This window comes from Colobus angolensis, unplaced genomic scaffold (genome assembly GCF_000951035.1).
Source record: "Colobus angolensis palliatus isolate OR3802 unplaced genomic scaffold, Cang.pa_1.0 Scaffold206, whole genome shotgun sequence".
NCBI classification, from domain to species: domain Eukaryota; kingdom Metazoa; phylum Chordata; class Mammalia; order Primates; family Cercopithecidae; genus Colobus; species Colobus angolensis.
Genome location: NW_012115222.1, coordinates 3,623,705 through 3,649,542, shown reverse-complemented (window position 1 = coordinate 3,649,542; position 25,838 = coordinate 3,623,705). Strand labels below are relative to the sequence as shown.

Genomic DNA, 25,838 nt, shown 5'->3' with positions numbered 1-25,838 from the left:
ATTTTATTGTCCAGTAAAACTGTCTTTTTTTTGAGATGGAGGTCTCATTCTGTCACCCAGGCTGGAGTGCAGTGGCACAATCTCGGCTCACTGAAACCTCTGCCTCCCGGGTTCAAGCGATTCTCCTGCTTCAGCCTGCCAAGTAGCTGGGACTACAGGTGCACACCACCACACCCTGGCTAATTTCTTATTTTCAATAGAGATGGGGTTTCACTATGTTGGCCAGGCGGGTCTCGAACTCCTGACCTCGTGATCCACCCACCTTGGCCTCCCAAAGTGCTGGGTTTACAGGCGTGAGTCACCACGCCCAGCCCAAACTGTCTTTTACTATACTTTATTTCAAGCATCTTTAAGACAAATACAACAAAATGATATGGCAATATCAAAGAACAAAATCTGATTTTAGGCTCATAGGAAGAAGAGAAAATTCCTCTTTTATTTGTTGCTTAAGATCGCCTTTGGCTGGGTTGCTTATAGATGAGAAAGGAGTGGGAATGAGGGGTTTAGGAAAGGATATTCTAGAAGGAAGGGCAGGGTGATGACTTGATTCCCCATCTGTGTCTACAACCATGTCCCCAGGTATCTGCAGACAATGGAAGGTAAACTCAGGTTGTCAATTAGCTAGCACAAATTAATAATAACAACAGCCTTTAACTAAGCAACGGTTTATTTCCAGCCAGATACTGTTCATACCTGTTTTGTATTTGGTCCTTTGGCCAGCCCTGTTGGGCAGGTAATATCATTCCTTCTCTGAGAGAATAACTTGCCAGAGTCTGTTAGCAAGTAGCAGTTAGGCTTCAAACTCTGTTCTCTTAGCAGTATTCCCTCTGCTTTCCTAGGGACCCCCAACTAGGCCATAGTTGGCAATATATACACTAACTGCCACCGGGCGTCACAGCCCATTTGGATAAATTGGATCTAAATGTAATTAATTATGTAACTATAGCCTATCCAAGTTTAATTCTATTAAAATTGCAGCCTGAAATTGGGGCATCATATATGGTTACTGGGGAAATAAGAATAGATTTGAGTAAGATATTTCTCTCCTTCCTTTTTTTCTGACTTAAACAGAAATACAAGAAAATAAAACAGAGAATGAATCTAACTCAGTTAGCAGCACAACGAGAAGATTTTTATCCCAGCTACCCAGCAGTTGATTAAAAAAAAATTATCAGCTCAAACTTTTCTGGTGATTGCAGGAGGATGAGGTGGTAAAGAGTTAACAGTATTTTTAAAACAAGGTTAATATAGTTTAAGCATGAAAACAAAGCTGCTGATAATTTCTGATACTGTTTGCTCCCTATGAAGATATTTAATGTGGGTTGCATATAGTGACTGTTCTGTGATTAAGGTCCTCAGAATTCCTGCTTCCCAAAGGACAAAGCTCAGGCTGGAACTCTTACAAAGCTTTTATAGAACAAAGTGGAGAAGCCAGAATGCCACATCCGACATTCACGTTCTTCAGGACAATTACATTTAATAGTACAATCAACAATCCATTCACACTGCATGTACATTTTTTTGGTTATTTTTTGGGGGGAGAGGGTTTCAAATGTTTATCAGAAAAAAATTTAGGAAATTTAAAGTAGCTCTGACTGCTGCAGTTTCCTCAGGTGAAAAAAGTAATAATAGTCACTATGGCAACCAAGATGGAGATTATGGCAAGTAAAATCAGACCCATACGACAAAATTTTGAATGCTTCTCTTGTTTCTCTTCCTTTTTCAATAAAGTGTCAAAACCTGGAGTGTACATGTCTCCCAACCAAAACCGCAGGTCATTAGGATTTTCCTAAAAGAAAGTTACATGGAGAATATGATTAATCAGTAATCAGTCAGTGTTACAAATTAATTGAGATTGTAGAACAAGACACTGTCATGGGGACTGATGGTCCATATTCACTCTGTCCTGGGCAAGGCTTCAATGTCATGGCTCACATGAGTGATACGAGGCTTCCTTGAATAGCATAAAAATGTAGCTACAGTCTCCTGGCTGACAAGGAATCCCTGCAGTTCCCATTTGTAGGTCTGCATCGGAATTAATTAGGAGGCTTCATGAGTCTTTAATTAAATTGCTCACATTAGAGGGTCAGAAACACAACAGTGTTTCTATCATGTTGTAGCCAATTTAGTGTTCCTTACATTCTATAAATAGTGCATATAATTCAGCATAGTATGTTGAAATAAAATGAAAATTCTTTGCTTTAGATTAATCTTTGAGGTTTGATTTTGTCTACATGGCAGGAATAAACATGCTTGGTGGGGTTTTCAGTAAATCCAGAAGCTGACTTCCATGGAAGTAGTAGGACAAAAAGTCAGGAGTCTCTTCCATTACTCTTGACCCACTGATTTTCCTTGTAGAGGGCTGCCACATGTCTGGCATGCAGAAACTTTGACCTCCTGAAAAAATGACCCATTATATTCTTCCCCACATCAGCTCTTATTTATTCCCCCACGTCTGTCTTTCTTTCACAGACTTCATCTTTCCTTCCAGGCCCATAGAATTATCAAGTCAACCTGATCTCCTGTACCTGATAAATCACGTGCAAACTCTATTGTTCATACATTTATAAAAATACTTTTTTTTCCTGTTACATCTCTAGCTATGTTTTGGTGCTGTAGATTTGGTGTCTATGCCTTATATACAACAAATTTACAGTGAATACTCAATCTCTGCTTTCACAAACCTACTTCATGCTTCATTATATTTCACCTGCTTTGTTGTAATGGCTTACAGTGGACTGCCCCCTCTCCTTGCCTCTCCAGTCTCAGAAGACTTAAAGTCAGCTGAAATGTGGCACAGCAAGTTTTCTTTCTCAGTGTCAGGGGTCAATGAACTAGCTTCAGACTTCTAGGTGCACTGCTGGGAGAGGAATGTGCATGCATGTATGAATAGAAAGTGAGGATAGATTCTGATGATGGCAATACAGTTCTCCCATTACCCTAGTACTAGTTTGAACTTCTTAGTTTTACAAACGCTAAAATGTTAAAATAAAATATGGACGATCTGTGAAGAAGGATAATAACATAAAAATCCTTGTCTACCTCATGCCTATCTTTCATTTTGTGTCCTAATCAGAGGCCTGCACTTCGTAAGTTTAATGCCTCTGTTCTCCACTAAGAACTTCACTAATAGAGACTATTTTGTCTTACATTCTGCTTCTAGCTTTCCTTTGTAATTAAATATGGATTTCTTTTCTCTTTTCTGGCTTATAAACTCTTAGCAATGTAGAAAAATGGGAGTGACCACAGGGACTTGGGTTTATAGCCTAAAAGTGGTGTCAAGGTTTCAGAAAATAAGTTAGGGGCTCTATGAGATATAGACAGGGGTGAAGATGAAAGTTGAATTAATGAGGTAGAAGAAGTTTTAATGAAAACAAAAGTTATGGCTTTTGTTATGACTGGGCAGGGGAGGGAGCAGGTCCTGATTGTAGTAAAACATGACACTCATTGTATTTATGGCTCATTCTTCCTAAACATAACTCATGTAATTGTCCAGCTTAAAAAATTACTCCTTATTGCCAATAATATTCAATTTCATAAGCATAACATTCAAACATTTTTTAGCTTTATTTTCTAGCCTTATTTTCCCATTATTCTATTACTTAACCTGTAGCTCCTATATTTCTGCCTTTGCTCTTGCTACCCCTGAAAAAAGAGCCTTCCCACTTAGGCAAGCCATCTATACCTTTTGGAATTCTATACATCCTTCAAGCCCATAATAAGTTTGCTTTTTCATGAATTTCTTTTATAATCAAATGTGATTTATGCCCCCTTCCTATCCTACATGGCACTTTTTCTTTTTTATTTTTCTTCTTTATTTTTTTTTCAGTGAAACAAAATCTTCTTTTTATTGTATAAAGTAATAACCATTCTTAATATGAAACTTCCACTCAAGGTTGAAGAAGAAATAAAGAAGCACGGAAGTAATAACATGGGATTATCAGAAAACCTGACTGATTGTGCTGCCGCTGGCAACGGTGATGATGGACTAATTCCACAAGAAAGAGAAGAAAACCTGAAAAGCAGCAATTTCCTAGAACGGAGAATGAAGAGTATCATAGGTAAGCCTATGGCAACATTTAACAGGAGATAATTATGTGCTATTACACTAATCCTAATTTGGGCTTTTATAGTGAACACGTTTTATACTTTTACTAGAATATTCAGCCTCGCCTGGTAATCAGAAAAATGAAAATCAGCAAACCATGTGTTACCATTTTTTCCAATCATTGATGATTTATTTGAAAAATAATCAGTATTGGTAAATGTGAGGGAAAGGCATTTTCTTTTCTTTTTTTGTGAACTTTTATTTTAGCTTCAGGGTTACATGTGCAAGTTTTCTTTATAGGTAAAGTGTATCATGAGAATTTGGGGTACAGATTTTTTTTTTAACTTCAAGTTCCGGGATATACGTGCAGAATGTGCAGGTTGCATAGTTATACTTGTGCCACGGTGGTTTGCTGCACCTATGAACCCTGTCATCTAGGTTTTAAGTCCTGCGTGCATTAGGTATTTGTGCTGATGTTCTCCTTCCCCTTGCCTCTCACCCCTCACAGGCCTCAGAGTGTGTTGTTCCCCTCTCTGTGTCCATGTGTTCTCATTGTTCAACTCCCACTTATGAGTCAGAACACTGCATGGCACTTTCTGTTACTATTACCATTAGCTTCCTTTATCTTGTTCTATAGTTATTGTCTGTTAAATTGCTCAGTTAGATCAACTTTTTGAGGGTAGGGACAGGAACATGCACCTCCATAGTTCCCTTATTTTGCATGTAATCAGCAAAAGGAAGAGGCCCTAACATACAGTCAAGAAATGTTTGTAAAATATATCAATACTTTCTTTTTCTAATAGTAGGGGTGACTTTTTAGATGTCCTTAAGACTCTTGGTAAGGAATGCAAAATTTATAAAAAGAAGAAAGAAGGAAAAAGAAACACAAGCTTATTGTTTCTGTGGAGAGCATCTGTCATGTAAACTTCTCTGGAAAACGGGCTACATAAAAGAGGAGATACATTCAATCTACCAAGAGATTAAGAAACTTCGAAGATTCTGGACAGTGGGTCTTTTGAGTAGCACATATTTGAAATTGTAAAAAGTGTGAGTAGGATTCAAGGAGACAGGGTGCTGTCCTCTTCAAAAAAAAAAAAAAAAGAAAGAAAAAAATTCTCGAGTGCTTAAGGTATGGGGCTTAGCACAGATAAACATTTTTGAATGAAGGGTATGTACTTGCAAAATGGCAGGCCTTCCTGGCCTAGGGCAGGTGGAGGCAAGCCAAGACTAGGTAGGAATCCAGTCCATTCAGAAAACAGAAGGCTGCTTCCTTGCTTTTCAGGTATTTTGAAGTTTTTCATGGGTTGGGGTGACACCAGTGGGGGCAAACAAAGAAAGAAAAACTTAAGTTGAATTTAAGCTGGGTGAATGAGTTCATTGCATTCTTTTCCTGTGTTGAAATGTTTTTGTTTTGTTTTGTTACTGAGACACAGGAAAATGACCAAAATGTAAATCTTCAATCTTAAATCACTGAGAGAGCTGAGATAAAATAATCTTTGATGAGAACTTCCTTGCACAGTGCCTAACACAGAACACTTAATAAGTATTTTTAAATAAATATAGACTAGGGAATCAGCTCTTAAGTGTTCATGAACATAAATGTTTAAAAACTAAAAGAAAATGTAATCTTGCAAATTAATTTTCAATAAACCTTTTACCCTCCTGGAAAACCTTTGTTCTGTGCCACATAGTTTTTTTCTTCTCTACACTATACAGTTGCCAGTAACTGTCGGAACTGTAAAACTCAAAACAAATAAACATAAATACTGACTAGAAGGGAGAAAGAAAAGCCAGGAGCCAAAATGCTCTGAAATCTAGAGATTCTGTGCCTAGTGAAGAATACCTGTCACTTCAATAATGCTTTCTTTTAGGATTATTTTACTGATCTCCCTTATCAGTTGAAGAGGTTGACTCTTAGTCGTGAATACCTTCAGATGTCCAGAGAGGTTTGTGTGCAGGGAACGTTTGTCATATTCCTCAATGGTCCATGATGGGTTCTTTTTTCTTTCTTCCATAGCTTCCTCCAAACTGAGGTCACCATAGAGTGGGTTATTCTTCATAACTGATGACATGGATGGTGGAGGGTTATCAGCAGTAACAAGGCTCTCTGCACTGGATCCCCTAATTCGTTGAGCAGCAATATTCTTCTTTTCCCTCTAAGAGGCAAAGAAACAAGGCATCTCTTAGCAACGGGCCTTCTGATAGTAGGGAATGCAATGTGAGATAACTGTACCTGATAATGTGCTGATTTTGTGCAGAAACCCAAGAGATTAGGACAATGAATGAGGAAAGGACTCTATGGTTTCATTTGACCTAGAAATCTAACATCAATTGAGTTTTCCCTTCATGTGTGATCTTAAACAGCTTTACTAATCATTCATTAAAATGCTATTTTATAACTACGGAGAAAGAGCCTTGTTTATTCTCAAATTCAAATAGTAGAATTCTGAACAAAGCCAACTTTTCTCAGGTTACTTGCATTGAGATTTAATGACATTTTATTTATCTCTATTTTTATATTCCATGACTTATTAAAATAGTATTTAATATTGCTATGTTAATCCAGCAAAGTCAAAATTAAAAGACATTTTAGAGATATGCCTCGACTTTCACAAATACTATCATGGCTCCCGTTTCAGACAGCTTTGAGGTCTAAGCTAACTTAGCACTGTACGTGTAATTTAGCATCTGTATGTGTAAAGGCTGTTATATAGCTCTAATACTGACTTTCAGGTTTTTAAAAACTTTTTTAATTGAAGCATAATATGCATATATACAAATACATAGCTCTATAAATTCCTGCAAACCAAACAAACTCAAGATTCAACATCCAGACCTAGAAACATGACATTACTAGCACACCTCATGCTCCTTTCCAGTCACCCTCCCTCCCCCTGCCCAAAGCATAGCTATAATAGCACCCAAATTCTAACAGCATAGATTCGTTTGGACTCATCTCATATTTTCTATAAATAAAATCATATAATGTGTGCTTTTCTGTGTCTGGCTTGACCTTCAGACTTTTACTTTGTTTTGTTTTTTTCTTAAGTATATTGAGCTATCATGAAGGTAGAAATTAAAAATGTGTTCATTTTGGAAATTAAAATTTGTTCATTGGTCAAATACAAATTGAGAAGAATCAAAAAGCTTATAGAGTCATGTTTCATTTGTCATGAGACATCAAGAGAGGGATTGCATATAAGTTAATATTAGATAATCTTTTAACTTTAAAAAGAAGTGGTTCGTTTCCTTAATTTACAGATATTTTTCAGTAAATGTATGTCATGTATTTTAGACACCCAAAACAGAGAATATTTAATAGAAAGTTTATTCTTCTGAGTCATATTTATGATTATCTGATGCTGTCAACATTTGTTGGTATATGAGTCATATTAATTTATATTATATAAGCTAAAGTTGTAAACTGTTAAATGTAGTTTCCTTCTGAAATGGCTAGCAGGAAAAAAAATCATCTAGATAAAATCATTCCCATTCTCTTCGGTGTTGGATTTCCCTAATTTTCTTAATCCATGCATTTTTCACATTCTTAGAGCTCAACTTGCAGACACCTCTCTGACTTTAATAGGTCCTTGGTCTGCTCAAAGTCAATTTATATTCTTTAAAACTGAAGTTTGCATTGAAATAATAAATCTTGGCTTAGCATTTATCTCAAAGATAGATTGCTTCAAAAGTGATGTTTCTGAATTGAGCAAAAGTAATTTGATAAGAAATGTAAATGGTATAAGCTTAGCATAATTTTTACTTATTTTTTTCTTCAAGGCTAGGCATCTTTGATCATCTCTGAAGAGGGATAATTCTCCTGACATTGACAAATTGGCTTTGTCAGATTGTCTTCTACACTGTTGGTTAAGTTTCTTAAATAAGAAAGATCTATACATGAAAATACAGTTTTGGGGAGATCAAGAAAAAAAGTACACACTCTATTACAATGTATATAGACTTAGAAAATCTAATGTGTAAAAACAGCAAAATACTCAGAGATACATTTTAAAAGAACATTCAAACTCTTATTTCTAGATGATATTTTTGAAAGTTGTGAGGTTTATTATAGAGCATAGTACTATTTATTTTTGCACTGCATGTGAATTTTATGTCTGAGAGACAGGCAAAGAAAAATTAATAGTATAAATTTATTATGAATTTAATCACAAAATAAGCAATACTGATTTTGGTTGAGCTTTTATTTGAATCTTGATAAATTTTTTTAAATAGCTTTCAGAACATCAACAACAAAAAACCCTTCACTCTACTGCACAAGAAAGAATACATTTACCAGAGGAAAACTCAACAGTAATTCAATTATTTTAATTACTTGGGTACTAAAATAAATTACATTTTAAATATTTATTTAAAAAAGGTAACACTTCAAAACCTACCTAGGCTTTTCTGTATTAAGGATGACTTTGTTCATTTATCATTTATACACTTTAATCATTATATACTTTATGTGAAGTAAACTATAATTCAATAAAGAGAGATAGAAGGCATTTTTGAACAAAGAAAATTAAGTGTACAAAATTAATAGGTTATTGTAAAAACTCTAAAAATGTAATTCAGGAAGAAGAAAGTTGATAACAGATGTTTAAGATACAAGAGAAATTTGAGAGAGAAAGAAAGAGAGAAAGAAAAAAAAAACCTGATAAATGTGTCTGTGAATCCAGGCAAGCATTGATTTAGGTGAAATAGAGATAATAGTAATAATCACTAAGTTGTGAATTTTAAAGTAAGAGAAATGAATACACTGGAGTATAGTAAGTTTAACACAGATTTTTTAATTAGAAATTTTTAAGAAATAATTTCAGTGAGGATATAGAGGTATTACTAACAAGCAAAGAAACAATGTACAGCTTCTAAGTCACCAGAGCAGTAGGAAAAACATGAAGACTACTTAAAAAGGCTCAAAAAAAAGAATAGAGGTGGAAAATCTCAGAAACATAGAAAAATAATTATAAATAATTGCATTAAATGTAAATGGAATAAACTCCCTATTACAGTGACAGAGATTGTCAGATCAGATTTTTAAAAAAGAATTAAATTATAAAATATTTACAACAGAAATGCCTAAACTATAAAGATTCAGAAAGAATTAGAGTAAAAAAATATAAAAATTTATAGTAGGCAAATATAAACAATGAGAACTGGGTGTTGTGACTGACTAAATGCTCATTACTTTTGTTTCCACTTCCTAAGCACAGAGGATATCTGCTTTTCCTAATCTATTTTCGATTTTATATTGGGGCCACATGTTTTATGTCTAATGACATGTGGATGAAAGACCATTTCCAAGTCTGCCCCTTGAAATCTTCCACATGATTTTGGCTCACTTTCTTTTTTTGTGACACTATACACATCTCAGGACTCTTGTGAATGTGCTCTATATAGCAGAAGATGATTATACATATGTGATGATATATATATATATAAGGTGATACATATGGCATATATAATATATTCATATACCATTATATATAAATATACACACATATATGTATGTATGTATGTGTGTATATACATATATATTTGCGTGTATATATATATATATATATATATATATGGGTTAAGCCTCACTAGATGCTCAGCAAACCTAATGAAACTCAAGTTTGACCAGTAAAATTCCTCGCAAGATCCTTGGCTTAACCTTTCCCTTTCTTATTTAAAGCTTAATAGAGATTCTGATATTGTAGAGCCTCAAGAAGGAAGGAGCTTGGATTCTACTTAGAAGTGAGTCTCCTAGGACATCTATAACATATACATCGGGCCTTGTGTGAATGAAACATATATTAAGTCACTAAACATTTTGGTATATTCATTTCTATGACATAACTAGACTACCACCAAGAAAAACACACACACACACACACACACACACACACACACACACACACAAGACAAAATAGACATGGTCAAAAGCTTTGCTAGATATAAAGAAGGTTGCTAGAAAATGAATAAAGTTAGTTAACGTTAGTAAAATATTGTCATTCTAAACTTGTATGCATCTAATAAAACAGTCTCAACATTTATAAAACAAAACTTAATTACATGGAGAAATTTATACATGTAAATTTCTCAAGCATGCAAAACCATCATTAAGAATAAAGAACGTGGATGAGATTGGAGACTATTATTCTAAATGATGTGACTCAGGAGTGGAAAGCCAAACATCGTTATGTTCTCACTGATAATGTGGGAGCTAGGCTATGAGGACACAAAGGCATAAGAATGATGCAATGGACTTTGAGAACTTGGAGGGAAAGTGGAAGGGGGTGAAGGATAGAACAGTACATATATGGTGCAGTGGATACTGCTTGGGTGATGGATGCACCAAAATCTCATAAATCACCACTAAAGGACTTACTCATGTAACCAAATACCACCTGTAACTCAATAACTTATGCGGAAAAAAAAGGATAAAGAAGATGTGAGCCATAAAATCAAAAGGTTTGTTCAAGTGACATATATGGATGTCTTTATTAAACAATTGAAAATATTCATTTTAAAAATATACACTGAAAATTTTGCAAAATTGATAACATGTTAAATTCCAAAATAAATTTCAAAGATTCAGTATTACATGGACCATGCTTTTCGACCATTGACAACTTAGTTATAAATCTAGAAATCATTATCAAAAACATAAAATAACACATTCTGCTGACATTTAAAAATACATTTCAAAGAAATAATAATAAACATTTTAAAATTTAGAATGAAAGTGAGAAATGTTACATTCCAAAATTATTGGCTGGATCTGGAATGGTATTTCGAGAGAATATTATGGGCATATATGCTTGCATTATAAAGCAGAATGAGAAAATTAATGAGGTAGTAAGCATGAATTCAACATCTTAAAATTAAAGCCATTGAGTTAATATAATAAAACAGTCAAAATGATATCATAAATATAAAGACAGAATCAATACATATTAAAGAGAATAAGTATATACAATGGAGAAGATAAAGTTGAAAGCTATTTCTTTGGAAAAATATTTAAAATATCTCTGGCAATACTGCTCAAGAAAAATAATAGAGACACAAATCCACCCAGTTAGGAATGTAAAGGGGAACTGACAAGAGACACAGCAGAGATTAAGAAACAATCAGAAAATAAACTGAGCGACTTTAAACATTTATGTGCAGTTGGACAATTTCTTACATAATATAACTTACCAAACTTATTGAGAAAAATTTAAAAAAGTAACAAACCTGTGATAATTTGACTATTCGAATCAATAGTTTTAAATCTCTTCCAAACATACACATTTAAGAACAGCAGGCCAGAGGGTTTTACAGTCGACTTGTACAATTCTCAAAATATATAATTTCTTACTCAAATTCTTCCAGAAAATAGGAAAAGAAACAATTCCCAGCTCACTTTTGAAATTAGTATAAACTTCAGATGAGGGCAGTAACTAAAAGAAAAGTATAAGCCAATTTCTCTTGGCTTAAATGCAAAATTATAAATGCAATATTGCTGAACAGAATACTACAATATGTACAAATTATATGTAGCAAGATAAAACAGATTTTTACCAGGGAAAGATGTTATGCCAACAGGATGGTTTAATATTAGAACACTAATGAAATTTGCCACATTAACAGGAAAAAAACATTAAATTTTACAATAGGCCAGAAAAAGACTTTCAAAATATTCAAACATATTCAAAACAAACACTCTTAGTGAACTAGAACTGGTAGAAAATTTTTGTAAGCTAATTAAGGGAATGGGCCCCAAACTTACAGAACACAGTTTACTTAATGGTTTAATCTTAGAAACACTTATTTTAGTTTCAGAATTAATACAAGGATGCTAGTAATCACAATGTCCATATAATTTTGCAGTGGAAGTTCAAAGCAATGCAAAAAGAATAGAAACATAAGTAAATAAAAGAAATAGGGTTATAAATAAACAAATAGCAGATGACATGATTATCTACAGGGATGTTTACGGGGAAAATAAGAGATTTTAATCATACTTCCTGAATTCAAAATCAGTATGTAATGATCTATTGTATGCATGAGTTATGCTCTATTATAAAACATGACTTAAAATGTACTATTATCAAGAGAAAAAATAATATAAGTATATAGATATAAACCTAGCAAATTATATGGAATAGTCCTTTGTGGAAATTAAAGATATTATTGAAGGCCATATGAAGAACTGAATAAATAAAATGATACATCATGCTCATGGATGGAGAGAATCAAGGTCATCACGATTTCTGTTTTCTGCATTGTGATCTGTACATTCAGCGTAATCCTTATCATAATCTTAGTGAAAACAAGGCATTTTGTATGTATTTCCTATGTGAGCACATAGACAAACTGTCCCAGAAAATCAGCTCTTTTGTGAACATACCATTTTTGTTTTAAACTGCTAGAATGGAAAGCTTTGTAAAGCACATATTTCACTGTATCATTCTTTTGCTTTAATTTTTCACTGATTCTTCAAAATTTTCGGGATAAAATTCAAAATCGTAGACAAAGCCCACAGACCCTCTATGGTGTGATCCAGGTTTCTCTGAAACCTCATCTCCTGCCTTCCCCTGCATATAACCAGGGCTCTTGGTGCTCACAGGTGGTGTTATAACATTCAAGGTACCCTTAATACAGGCTTTCATGCCAGAGACATTTGGATCTCAACTAAGAACAGTTTGTTGGAGCAATTTGGGTGTTGTTTTTGAAAATACACCATCCAAGGCCAATTCTCTAATCCTTTTTTTTTTTTTTTTTTTTTTTTTTTTGAGGCAGAGTCTCGCTCTGTCGCCCAGGCTGGAGTACTGTGGCCGGATCTCAGCTCACTGCAAGCTCCGCCTGCCGGGTTCACGCCATTCTCCTGCCTCAGCCTCCCGAGTAGCTGGGACTACAGGCGCCCGCCACCTCGCCCAGCTAGTTTTTTGTATTTTTTAGTAGAGACGGGGTTTCACTGTGTTAGCCAGGATGGTCTCGATCTCCTGACCTCGTGATCCGCCCGTCTCGGCCTCCCAAAGTGCTGGGATTACAGGCTTGAGCCACCGCGCCCGGCCCAATTCTCTAATCCTATAAATTTAGTATAACTTGGTACCTTGAGGAACTTGATGATGCTATCAGTCTACTTCCTAGATAATATATGCACCTGCAAAGTACCACATTGTCATCCAATATAAGCTTAGAAAGGATAAACTATTGTATTGTGCAGCTTTCCTTTTCTTTCTATCTCTCTCTCTCTCTCTCTCTCTCTCTTTCTTTCAATGGAGTCGCGCCCTGTCGCCCAGACTGGAGTGCAATGACGTGATCTCGGCTCACTGCAATCTTCGCCTCCCGGGTTCAAGTAATTCTCCTGCCTCAGCCTCCTGAGTAGCTGGGATTACAGGTGCGTACCACTAAGTTCAGCTGATTTTTTGTATCTTTAGTAGAGATGGGATTTCACCATGTTGGCCAGGCTAGTCTTGAACTCCCGATCTGGTGATCCACCTGCTTCAACCTCCCAAAGTGCTGGGATTTTTTTTTTTTTTTTTAAACAGAGCCTTGCTCTGTTGCCTGGGTTAGAGTGCAGTGGCACGATCTTGGCTAACTGCAACCTTTGCCTTCCAGCTTCAAGCGTTTCTCATGCCTCAGCCTCCTGAGTAGCTGGGATTACAGGCCATGCCATCACGCAAGGCTAATTTTTGTATTTTTAGTATAGATGGGGTTTTGCCATGTTGGCCAGGCTGAACTTGGACTCCTGGCCTCAAGTGATCTGCCCGCATTGGCCTCCCAAAGTGCTGGGATTACAGTGTGAGCCACAGCGCCTGGCCCCTGCACTGTCTTTTTCAAAATAATAAATGGAAGATTGAAAATAGAGACAGTTTTAGGAAGGCATGACGTGTGTTCAGAGATAGAAGAAATATAGTTATATACAAAAAAACCCATGATAAAAAGGAAAGACATTGAAATTTATGGGGAAAAAAAGAGTGTGATTGGATTGGAAAAGAGTGCAGAAAGGTGATTAGGAAATGCATTCAGTAAATGACATTGTCTAGAAATCAATGGAAGAGCAGCCTCTCACCCTTAGCCTTTCCCTCTATCTCACGGGTTTAGTTTGGAATGCTCCTTGGTTCTGAAAATGATGTGATAGAAGCCAGGAAAAGATATAACAAAGGAGTTAATCTGAAAATATTCTGATGTACAACTGCTAATTAGAAAATTAAGGCCCACCACAATAGACGAAAAAAAAAAAAAAAAGACACACATTTTTCTTTCTTGTCCTTTGAATTTTTTTTTAAATTATACTTTAAGTTCTGGGATACATGTACAGAACGTGCAGGTTTGTTACATAGGTATACATGTGCCATGGTGGTTTGCTGCACCCATCAACCCATCCTCCAGGTTTTAAGCCCTGCATGCATTAGGTATTTGTTCTCATGCTATCCCTCCCCTTGCCCCCCAACCCCTGACAGGCCCTGGTGTATGATGTTCCCCTCCCTGTGTCCACATGTTCTCATTGTTCAGCTTCCACTTATGAGTGAGAATATGTGGTGTTTGGTTTTCTGTTCTTGTAATAGTTTGCTGAGAATGATGGTTTCCAGCTTCATCCATGTCCCTGCAAAAGGACATGAACTCATCCTTTTTTATGGCTGCATAGTATTCCATGGTTTATATGTGCCACATTTTCTTTATCCACTCTATCACTGATGGACATCTGGGTTGATTCCAAGTCTTTGCTGTTGTGAACAGTGACTCAATAAATATACATGTGCATGTGTCTTTACAGTAGAATGATTTATAATCCTTTGGGTATATACCCAGTAATGGGATGGCTGGGTCAAATGGTATTTCTGGTCCTAGATCCTTGAGGAATTGCCACACTGTCTTCCACTAGTTTACATTCCCACCAACAGTGTAAAAGAGTTACTATTTCTACACATCCTCATCAGCATCTGTTGTTTCCTGACTTTTTAATGATCACCATTCTAACTGGCATAAGATGGTACCTCATTGTGGTTTTGATTTGCGTTTCTCTAATGACCAGTGATGATGAGCTTTTTTTCACATTTGTTGGCTGCATGAATGTCTTCTTTTGAGAAGTGTCTGTTCATCCTTCACCCACTTTTTGATGGGGTCATTTGAAAACCACATATTTTATCACATTTTTAAAAAATCAGCCTTTTTTTCATTACTTGTTTTATAAAGTGGTTGGCAGAAGTATTTGGAATACATTTCTAAATGCCTTCATCAGATACATCCCCCAAATTATTTTAACAGTTAGAAACATTAGATTTTGGTGAATGTTTCTTCATTGCACTGACATAAAATTTGTTGTGAAGCTTCTTGATTTCTCTGGTGAAAGAATTAACGAGAAGTATAAATATAATAGAATCAAATAATATCTGTGTATACTCTCTGCAAATATGGGTGACCTGAGTGTCTGCATAGATGGGAATTACAATGTCCCTGGTTACTGAATCAACTGAGACCATCACTGCTAGATTATTTTCCTAGATTGAGGCCAGGTATGGTGACTCATGCCTATAATCGAGCACTTTGGGAGGCCAAGAGGGGTGGATAGCTTGAGGCAGGAGTTCGAGACCAGTCTGGCCAACATGGCGAAACCCCATCTCTACTAAAAATACAAAATTAGCCGGCCTGGTGGCGGGTGCCTGTAATCCCATATACTCGGGAGGCTGAGACACAAGAGTCACTTGAATCTCCAGAAGTTGCAAGGAGCTGAGATTGCCACTGCACTCCAGTCTGGGTGACAGAGTGAGACTATGTCTCAGAAAAAAAAAAAAAAAAAATAGATTGAATGGTATTGCTTTAGCTCATATAAAAATGGCCAAGAGAATTTCCTCTGAAAATGGAAAGTGAATTTTAAAAATTAAATGATAAATCATTGATAGTAAAACGATACCTATATTTAAGAATTCAATGTGACATTTCCAATCTAGGGAATCTCTGTTTTAACTCCCGGGTTACCCTGAGTTTGAAGGTAATGACTGCAGGTTAAGTGCTTTGCCATTCCATAAAGTAGTGTATATCCTAAACACCATGCACTTGTGTGGTGTGGGATGAAAGGATCAGTTGACACAACTCTGGAGTTTGTATAGATTTCATGTGGTATTATATCTACTGCTTGGGTTAGTCACACAGTTTGACATATCTGTTGAGTACATTCCCTCAACCACCACGTGCACACATATATACACACACCCCTTCATCCACAATATTTATAAAATAATGGAAATGGAATTATTTGCTAATAAATTCTAATGAAAAGATAACTTTAATACATTTTGAAATACTGGTATAAATAACAATACATATGTACATACTTCCATACATATTCTTGATCTTTTATAGGAAAATCTGGCTCTCAATTGCTTTTACTTCATATTTCATTTGCTCTCGCTTTTAAGGAAATATGTAAAATAAATATTATCCTAATACTGCAAGTGGAAATACTGAGGCATGAATGAAGGGCCATGATAGATGTCTCTAAAACTGGTTTATTGTGAATTTGAGATAAGAAACCAAGTTTCTAATTTCTTTATTCCATGTTCTTCCCATTGACTTACTGACTCCCCAGTGGAGTGAGAGCTTTAAATTAAGAGCTACTCAGTAGCCACCACCTTATATGTGCCTAACACCTCAATATACTTGTATATTCAGTGTCTTATTTCATGGAATGGAATCGTAGTATCATGGCAAATATTTAAAACTTCTATATGGCCATTTCTATGACATTTATTGTTTTATCCAATGAATATATCAATCATGGATTTTAAGATCCATCCCCAAAAGAGAATTATTTACTGATGCATTGCAAAATGAAGTGGTGATTACCTGAATTTGTACTTGATGTACTGTCCTGCCTCTTTACTCCATGCATTATTAATTGGCCAGTTAGTACACTGGCCTTCACTACATTTCTTCTTAGGCTAAAAGGATAACTAAATCAAGTTTATTTGAAGTTTATAATGTTAACAACACATATTCAAAGACCTGTGAAACAGAAGTTTACCTCTTTGATTTTTCTTTGAATAACTATTTCCACCTAATGGGGCCTGTAGAAAAAGTTGCCTTTTAAAAATTTGCATTTCATTTAGGTTTAGGAACAACATTCAACAGAGTTGTAGACTGTGAAGTTCCCCGTGAAGGAAATAGGTCAACTTCAGTACCAAACAAAAGATGTTAGATCAATGTGTTCCAACCTCAAAGGAATTTACTGGATATGTTTTCTTAGACTAAACTGCATAGCATAGAAGGGCCAAGTTTTCTGAACTGATTTTTGAATCATTTTATTCTATGATATAAACAATAAGGAGGAAAAAGGAGCAATTTCATTTCATTTCATTTCAAACTAAAAAAAAAAAGCACACCTACAAATACAACAACAACAACATGGCTGGGTATGAAATGGCAGAAGGGTTTGAGGATTACCAAAGAGACTGATGCAAAATTTAAAAAATGCCAGTTGTCATAATAGCCTGCCTTACAACGGAAATAAATTAAAATCCTTCTAGGTGGAGGAAACACTTACATAATCATTTGAGTACTTGCTTTTGAATGATCTCATGATAAAGGTCCCGAGGAGCCCACAAACATACCACAAAGGAGTCACTTTGCACCAGGACTCATGAGTAGCAACTGTTCTTAAAAGAAAACAAATTTCTGTTCAGGGAATTTGAACCACTCCAAAGGATTTAATGACTTGCAGGGGTTTGTAGGTCAGTCACATCTGTTCTGTAATGAAATGCTTCTTCCTGTTTCTAAATTGACTAACTCTTAACCCCATTAGCCTTCATGTCTTAAAGCAAAGATTATTCCTTTTTCATGAGCTGTGCAACAGTTAGGGCCTTTATGTTTAGTCCAGCAGATGGAACTCATCACAGTTTTATTCTTCTCTTTTGGTCAGCAAAAAGAAGGAAAATGCAAAAGAAAAGAGAAATAAAACCTGCATTTTGTTTGAAGGTCTAATTAGTATTCCTTGTCCACATGGACACCTGTGGAAAATAAGAATATCTACAATAATAGCTAGCACTTTTTCAAGGTGGAGAGTTCGCTGTATTTTTTCTCTTCAATAATTAGGTTTCCATTGTTCTGTTCTCTAAGTCTTCTGTGTATGCTATGACAGGGAGCTAGTCCAAGGGAAGCAGAAGCAAGACCTCCAGCTGTTTTAGCGGCTTGTTTATGCCCACAATGTAAACTTCTGATGCTTTACGCTTAGATTACACCAAAGATAGAGATGGGAGATTTTCCCCCAAAGTCTTATTTGTGTATATAACAATTATTTTGAAAATTTTTGAAGGGAAGGAGTAAGTGAGGGCCACCTGAAATTTAAAATGAAGATAGGCAGAGAAGCTAATGCTTGGAGGGGAATTAATGAATAAGAGAATTCATTTATTTTATAAATAAAGAAAAGTTCCTAATGTTAAGGAAGAGAGAAAGACTAAGTTGGAAGACAGGGTAGCCACCTTGTACTCTGTTCCTATAGGCTTCTTTTTGCATAAATGGTGAAATGGCAGATGGCGAAAAGAAACAAGCCCCAATACCCATATTTTTGTGCCACTCGATCTTACCTGTGAGTAGACAAGGTTTTGCCAGTGTTGTGCAGCAGGATAATTTCCACCCGGAAACCTCGCCAGGCTGGCCTGAAGGAGGGCTGAGCTCCTCGTTAAAGACTTTACGTCAAGCTGCAGGAATTTGTCAGGATGGTTGTTATTTGGCAAAACAGAGAGATCCATGTCTCCCTTCACCTACAGCGGAAAACCAAGGCAGGCAAAGCTGCTCCTGTCAGACTCCTCCATTATTAATGTGCCTGAGGATGCTCCGACCGGCATCTGAAACCAGGCCTCTTAGCTGCACACAGTCACTGCTCTCAAAATGATACGTCAATGCACAGGGACGAAGAAACAAAGCAGCACACTGCCCTACGTTTCTCACATACACGTACACTGAGGGTGCTTGACTGGAACAGATGGGGCTGTACTCATTAAAATTAATAGGATGACAGAATTAGATATGTGTAGCACTGAATGTCTCTTCATTCAGAGTTAGAAATAACGATTTAAGGGAAACTATTGTTTGAATAAAGGCTGCCAGAATCTCAGTGTTACAACCCACAATGTGGAGCACAGGAAACAGTCACGTACAGAGAGACAGTGCTTGATTTTTCTCTTTGAACGTTGCTGAGCTAACACAGCTGACGAGGCCCTGCCTCTGCAGCCTCACATGTGATACTCGGGATTATGTTTCTTCTCATGTTTTGACTCCCAGAGCCTCAACTCTTTTGAAACCTAACCAGGTTTAGGTTGTCAGCTTTGTTACAGGGAGGGAAATGGCAAGAATTTGCTTTATAGTTTGCTACAGTAATGTAGTGCCCCAATCTACTACCTTGACCCATTCACTATCTTAGGTCCTGTTGACTCTCTTCCCAGCTGTATATACTCTTAACAACGTGCTTTGGTGTTCACACGGCACGTTTGGACCGCCCAAAAAACATGGCTGCTGGATTTGGATGACACGCTCTTCTAAGTGAACCCATCTGCTGTTGAGAGAGCCAAGGTGGTGGGAGTGAGTCTGTGGGCAGTTGTAGCCAGCCAGCAAGTTGTGATGACTTTAATGGAGATATGTTCTCTCTTTACAAGGTACTCTGCTTTAGGTGACCCATACTTCTCACTGAGAAAGTATGGATTTCCATCTGGAGGGAGCAGAAACTTTCCCACTTGTAAGAAGGCAAAGGATAGATATATTAGCAGTTTCTAAAAGACATAGGTTGTCTGTTAATTTCGCATCTCTATAAACTCCTCTGACTCAGCAGGAAAGTTTCTCTTCCAGGGGCAGTGGGGTTACATGTGGAATGTATCAGCACTAGATCTCAGAAGAGTGCCATACAGCTTACAAGAGTCAGCAGCCAGGATGTTCTTGAATCAAGCAAGACACTGGAGAGTACTTATCTTCTTCACAGCAATAAACATGAGGGGGTGTGTTAAAAAAGTATCTGCCCTACTTATAGTTGTAAAACTGAATTAAGCAGTTAACTTTTTCTCTGAGAATGTTTTGGACCCAAACTCTATCGCTATTTTACAATATTTAAATAGGTTTGGATGGTTTTATAAATGCATTTACTAGAGAAAGTAATAGGTACTTCATAATGACAGTTAATAACAAAACAGTGAAACCACAAGTGTTTCAAGAATCAAGTGTATTATGTGTATGTGCATGTGCTTGGTACTTTCTGGATTTTCCTGCTTGCTGCCAGAATATATCTAATGAACAAATATTTCTCAGGCTGCTTGTTCTTCCTAAAAGATTCTTTGGGGAATAACACACACCTTCAAGAAGAAATTTACTTGTCTTTGGCTTTCTATATTGGCAAGTAGAAACACAGAACCTAGATCCAAATATATTTGATTAGGCTTTTTCCTTAGCCAAAGCATGAGGTAGGTGGTATGAACCTTCAGTTTTCCTTAGGTGTCCTTCCTTTCAATACTTCCGTCATTCCCTAGTTGCCCAAGGCTTCAATACTGTCTTGTTCTACTTACAAGTTTAGTCTCCATCTTCTCCCACCATCCTTTGTCTGCCTTTATCTCCAAACCATCAATTCTTATTTCTCATTGCTATCCCTGTAGGTAGCCTACATGACTGACAATCAGGAAATCAAGCTTTTACTTTTTAAAGTATAGATTCAGGGGGTAAAGGTGCAGGCTTATTACATGAGTATATTGCATAATGGTGTTGTCTGGGCTTCTAGTGAACCTATTACCCAAATAGTGAACATAGTATTAGTAGGTGGTTTTTCAGCCCTTGGCCCCCTTCCTTTCTACCCCTTGTAAAACCCCCACTGTCTGTTGTTTCCATCTTTATATCCATGTGTGGCCATTTCCTAGCTCTTACTTATAAGTGAGAACCTGTGTCTCTGCTAATGTCAGCTCTACTGCCTAGAAACATTCCTTCCCATCCGTGGCTATCGACTACCTCCTAATCATCATTCATGGGTCATCGCTGATACCTAGCCTTTTGCAAAACCTTTACATATTTTCCCTAGTAGGTATAACTTTTCTCTCCTTTGAAACCTTACAGTGATAATTTATACTCTCATCTTCTTATCTTTTGTTTGATACTATACTTCAAATTTTTGTTTTAAGGGCCTTTACACTAAAGGATACTTCACAAAAGAGCAGTACTATATAAGATGGCCTCTTCCAAATGAGTCATGTCTGAAGACCCCAATGAAGCCCCTTGATCAATAAATAATGATTGCTGTTGTCTCTTCCATTCTATTAGGACTTAACTATGATTGAAAATTGATAATCCAGTTAAACTTTTAACAAATACCTTGGTGCTTCATTTTTAAATCTGTATTCCAACCATACTCTGTGAAAAAGGATTCCATTGCCTAAAATGACATCCTGTATAATTCTCTTCTGGTACTTTATAGTTCATAAGCTCATCTTGAAGGTGGAGAGATTCTGTTTTGTTAACTCTAACATTCTCAAAATTTATCTGATCACATAATGTCTCCTTCATTGTTTTCCTATTAACTCTTAAAAAATAAGTTACTTGATCATAATTTTAAAAAATACTGGGTTAGGGTTTCTAGTGCCTTATTGTCAATAATAGCTTTGTTCAAGAGTGACATAGGGTATAAACACATATATATAAAGAGTTACTATATTGGAAGAGCAGTCTGATGGGAATGTGGATATCTGAGGCCTCTCAACTCCTACCATGCAACGAATCATTTGCTCTTTCTTTACAGCATTTTAAAAAAAATACAGTATCATTTTCCCATGGATGAATTTGCATCCATAGTAATTGTTTCTGAACCACAAGGATTGGAAAAATACAATTAAATACGGCTTCACTAGGCAAAACTGTTTATATATTATTAGGTTGGTGCAAAAGTAATTGTGGTTTTTGCCACTAAAAGTAATTGCAAATCCTTTTGCACCAACCTAATAATTCACATTTTCCCCTTTTATTCTTTCCTTTTTTTTTTTCTTTCTTTCAAGATTACCAAAAGCCAGTGGAAGCATCTGAAGGTATTTCCAGCTCCAGCGCCTGTACAATGATCAGATGAGCTGTCGAGGCTCATCAAACTGAGATAATTTAGAAATTATTTGCATAGTTTTGATTAAAAAGCAAGACTGCGATTGGGTTATATAAATCCTGTGCCTTTCTTATGTTTTCAAAATTGGTAAATAAGAGTGGCAATTAGAATAATTGAATGCACGGTATTTATGTAATAGGGAGCCTCTATACATCCAACTAACTTGTGTTTTGGGGCAAGATTCTGAGTCTCACTGAGGTTCAGTTTCCTCAGCTAAAAACAAAAGATAATGGTATCTTAAAGGTTGCTCTGAGGTTTAATATGTATAGTGGCCAACAGAATGCTCAGCATATGTTAAGCACTAAAAAAGTTTGCTGTTATTTTGAGAGTGGATATGAACATGTATTTTCACTTTAGGTATCACTGCTTTAAAAGCAAAACAGGAAAAATTAAAAATTAAAGCCAAATTAACAATCTATAGTTAAAAATTCAACTATGTTTCCCAGAGTACCTCTTCCCTGTGTGATTCTAGGTGAGATATGACCAGAAGAGGGACTTCCTTGAGATGCTGAAGGCCAAATTGAAACAGCATCCATTAACCTGCAACTCTTTTTTAGTCAGATGCAGTGACAGAGGTGTATGTGCCTGGCAGATTCCAGTTTGACTTTGCTCTCTTGAGCTCCAGACCCGTTTTTTCTTTCCAACTGTTGTTCCTGTTGACCAACAGAAAAGTCAGATTCACTATCAGATGTTGGCTGTGAACCTATAAAGAAGGAAAGTACACAGAGGCAACAACATCCCATAGATTTCCTTGCAGACTACGCCTTCATAGTTTTTCTTAGCTGGCTGTGCCTGCCCCTTGGATTGATTGGCTGGTGACTCCTCTCATCCTCCAACTCTTCTTACAGCCCTTCAGTTTCCCATCTCCTCTTACAGTTGTGTGAGCTCAACTACATTATCCTATAACTCTCTGAAACTGCTCTGCTGACTAAACCAACTAGAAGTGTTTCCAGGAAACAGAACTTTAAAAATAAAATTTGAAACTGTTCTCTAGATTTAAAGACATGTAAAGACTAGATTTAAAGACTAGATTTAAAGACATGAATGACCCTATTGCCAGGGGTAAGTGGGATTCAACAGTTATTTAAATTCTCACCTATAGTCACCCCTAGTGCCTGTATAATCTAAGTGGCTACAGAGGCAATGTGCAGAGTTATTATCTGCTGCATTAGAATCTTTTCACAAACAAAGAGAATACTGACTGTGGAGATGATTCACTGCTTCTAAATGTGCTGAAGAACTTAGAGAAAGAAAATGATAAGATGGAATTTAAAGTCACAGTTCAAGATCCAAGTTGGGAGTAGAAAAAGCTTCTGTGACTGCTCTGAAATAAAACCTTTAAATATTTTTATCTTAAAAATTGATACATAATAGTTACACCCACACATATATATACCCACATATTTCCATATTTTTATGGGTACATAGTGATGTTTCAATGTATAGTTATCAGATCAAGGTAATTAGCATATCCAGCATCTCAAATACTGATCATTTCTTTCTGTTGAGAATGTTCAATATCATTTTTCTTCTAGCTGTTTGAAAATATATATTAATGTTAACTATGGTCATCCTAGAGTGATATAGAACACTAGAGGTTATTCCTTATAACTGGCTGTAATTTTGTTTCCTTTAATAAATCTCTCCCTATCCCCCCTTTCCCCTACCATTCCCAGCCTCTGGGACTTCTTTACTCTTTACTTCTATCAGATCAATATATTTTAGCTTCTGCATTTGAGTGAGGCATGTAGCGTTTAACTTTCTGTTTCTGGCTTATTTTATGTAACATAATGTCCTCTAGGCTCACCTATGTTGCTGCAAATGACAGGATTTCATTCTTTTTTATGGCTGAGCTGTATTCTATTGCCTATATATACCACATTTTCTTTATGCATTCATCTGTTGATAGATACTTGGGTTGATTCCATATCTTGACTATTGTAAATAGTGCTGCAATAAGCATGGAAGCCTTTTATGGTTTCATACAAATTTTAGAATTGCCTTTTGTATTTCTGGTGAAGAATGCTATTGCCACTTTGATAATGATTTCATTGAATTTGTAGATTGTTTGGGGGAGTATGGTCATTTTAACAACATTAATTTTTTCCAGTTCATGGCCATGGGATGCCTTTTCATTTGTTTGTGTCTTATTGAATTTCTTTCATCAGTATTTTGTAGTTTGTTTTACATGCAGAGATTGTTTACTTCGTTGGTTAAATTTATTCCCAGGTATTTTATTTCATTTTATTTTGGAGCTAATGTAAATGGGATTGCTTTCTTGATGTCTTTTCCAGGTTGTCATTGTTAGCATGTAGAAGCACTACTGACTTTTGTATGTTGATTTTGTATACTGAGATTTTACTGAATGTATCAGTTCTAAGAGTATTTAGGTTTTTCTATATATAAGATCATGTCCTCTGCAAACAGGGCCAAATCTTACTTCTTCCTTTCCAATTTGCATGCCCTTTGTTTCTTTCTCTTCTGTAATTTCTCTGGCTGTGATTCTCAACACTATGTTGAATAGGAGTGATGTAGGCTCCCTTGTTTATTCCCATTTTTAGATGAAAAGTTTTCAGCTTTTCTCTGTTTAATATGATGTTAACTACGGATTTGACACATACAGCCTTTACTGTGTTGAGGCACCTCAACATAGCAAACCTTTTTCAGTTGTACTGCTGATTTTCCTCAGGACCTTTCCCTATCTGTCATTGTCTTCTAAATCCATACTCAGACTCACGTCCTGGAAGATTCAAGGGGACCAGGTAAAAACTGTGACTGATGAGGTTGTACTTTAAGGTTCTAAAAGAATTACAAGATTTTGCAAAGTCATATAAACTGTGTGGGGATGTTTCTTAAAGGTTTTAGATTAGGACAGAAGATACACAATCTTGGATTAGCTTGATTTTTTTTTATATGTATGTGATAAGTAGAGATTCTGGATTTAAGGCATTAGTTGATATGACTGAGTGTAATTCTAACAGTTTGACTGAAAACTGGACCCAATAGTGGTTCATATTGAGCAAAGTTGAGATGCCAGACTTCCTTGCTGCAATGTAGTATAGAGAAAGGTATACATTTAGGAAGACTGGTTTTAATATGATAGTTATGTTCATCCACCTGTTAGATATATTCCCCAAGAGGGCCCAGAGGGCATTCCGTAATCAAGGCTTTGAAAGATACAGTGGTGAAGGCAGCGTTGGAATCCTTAAAGAACTCTGTAGTGGCTATTCTCTGGAAGCCAGGAATAACATTGGGAAATGCTGCCATAGAACTGATCTTATAGAATTTAATGAGTATAATAAATTCCACATGGCCAGGAACCAAGTGGCAGGATTTAACTTCCAAAGACCATGCGTGCATGGATATTACAAAGAGCAGCAGATTCAATGTAGTAAAGGGAATTGCTATGGTCTGAATGTTGGTTCCCCCTGCCACCCCTACCAAACTAATATGTTGAAACTTAATACCCACTGTGATAGAACTAAGAGGTAGAGCCTTAAGGACATGATTAAATCACAAGGCAGAGTTCTTGTGAATGGAAGTAACACCCTTACAAAAGTCTTTAGCAAGCATCCTTACCCCTTCTGCCATGTCAGGAAAAAACGAAGGCACCATTTATGATGAACAAGTCCTTGCCAGACACCAAATCTGCTGGTGCTTGATCTTGGACTTCCCAACTACCAGAACTGTGAACAACAA

The 25,838-nt window shown here is 36.2% G+C and overlaps 1 protein-coding gene across 1 annotated transcript; it reads right to left on the bottom strand.

The window, feature by feature from the left end:
- Window positions 1–1,609: 1,609 nt before the first annotated feature.
- On the bottom strand, window positions 1,610–18,771 carry KIAA1024L (KIAA1024-like ortholog). Its single transcript, XM_011942103.1, has 3 exons — window positions 18,607–18,771; window positions 5,977–6,204; window positions 1,610–1,789 (listed from the first exon to the last, which is right to left on the bottom strand). Exons 1-3 carry the CDS (start codon window positions 18,769–18,771, stop codon window positions 1,610–1,612), a joined length of 573 nt encoding a protein of 190 aa, XP_011797493.1.
- Window positions 18,772–25,838: the final 7,067 nt, after the last annotated feature.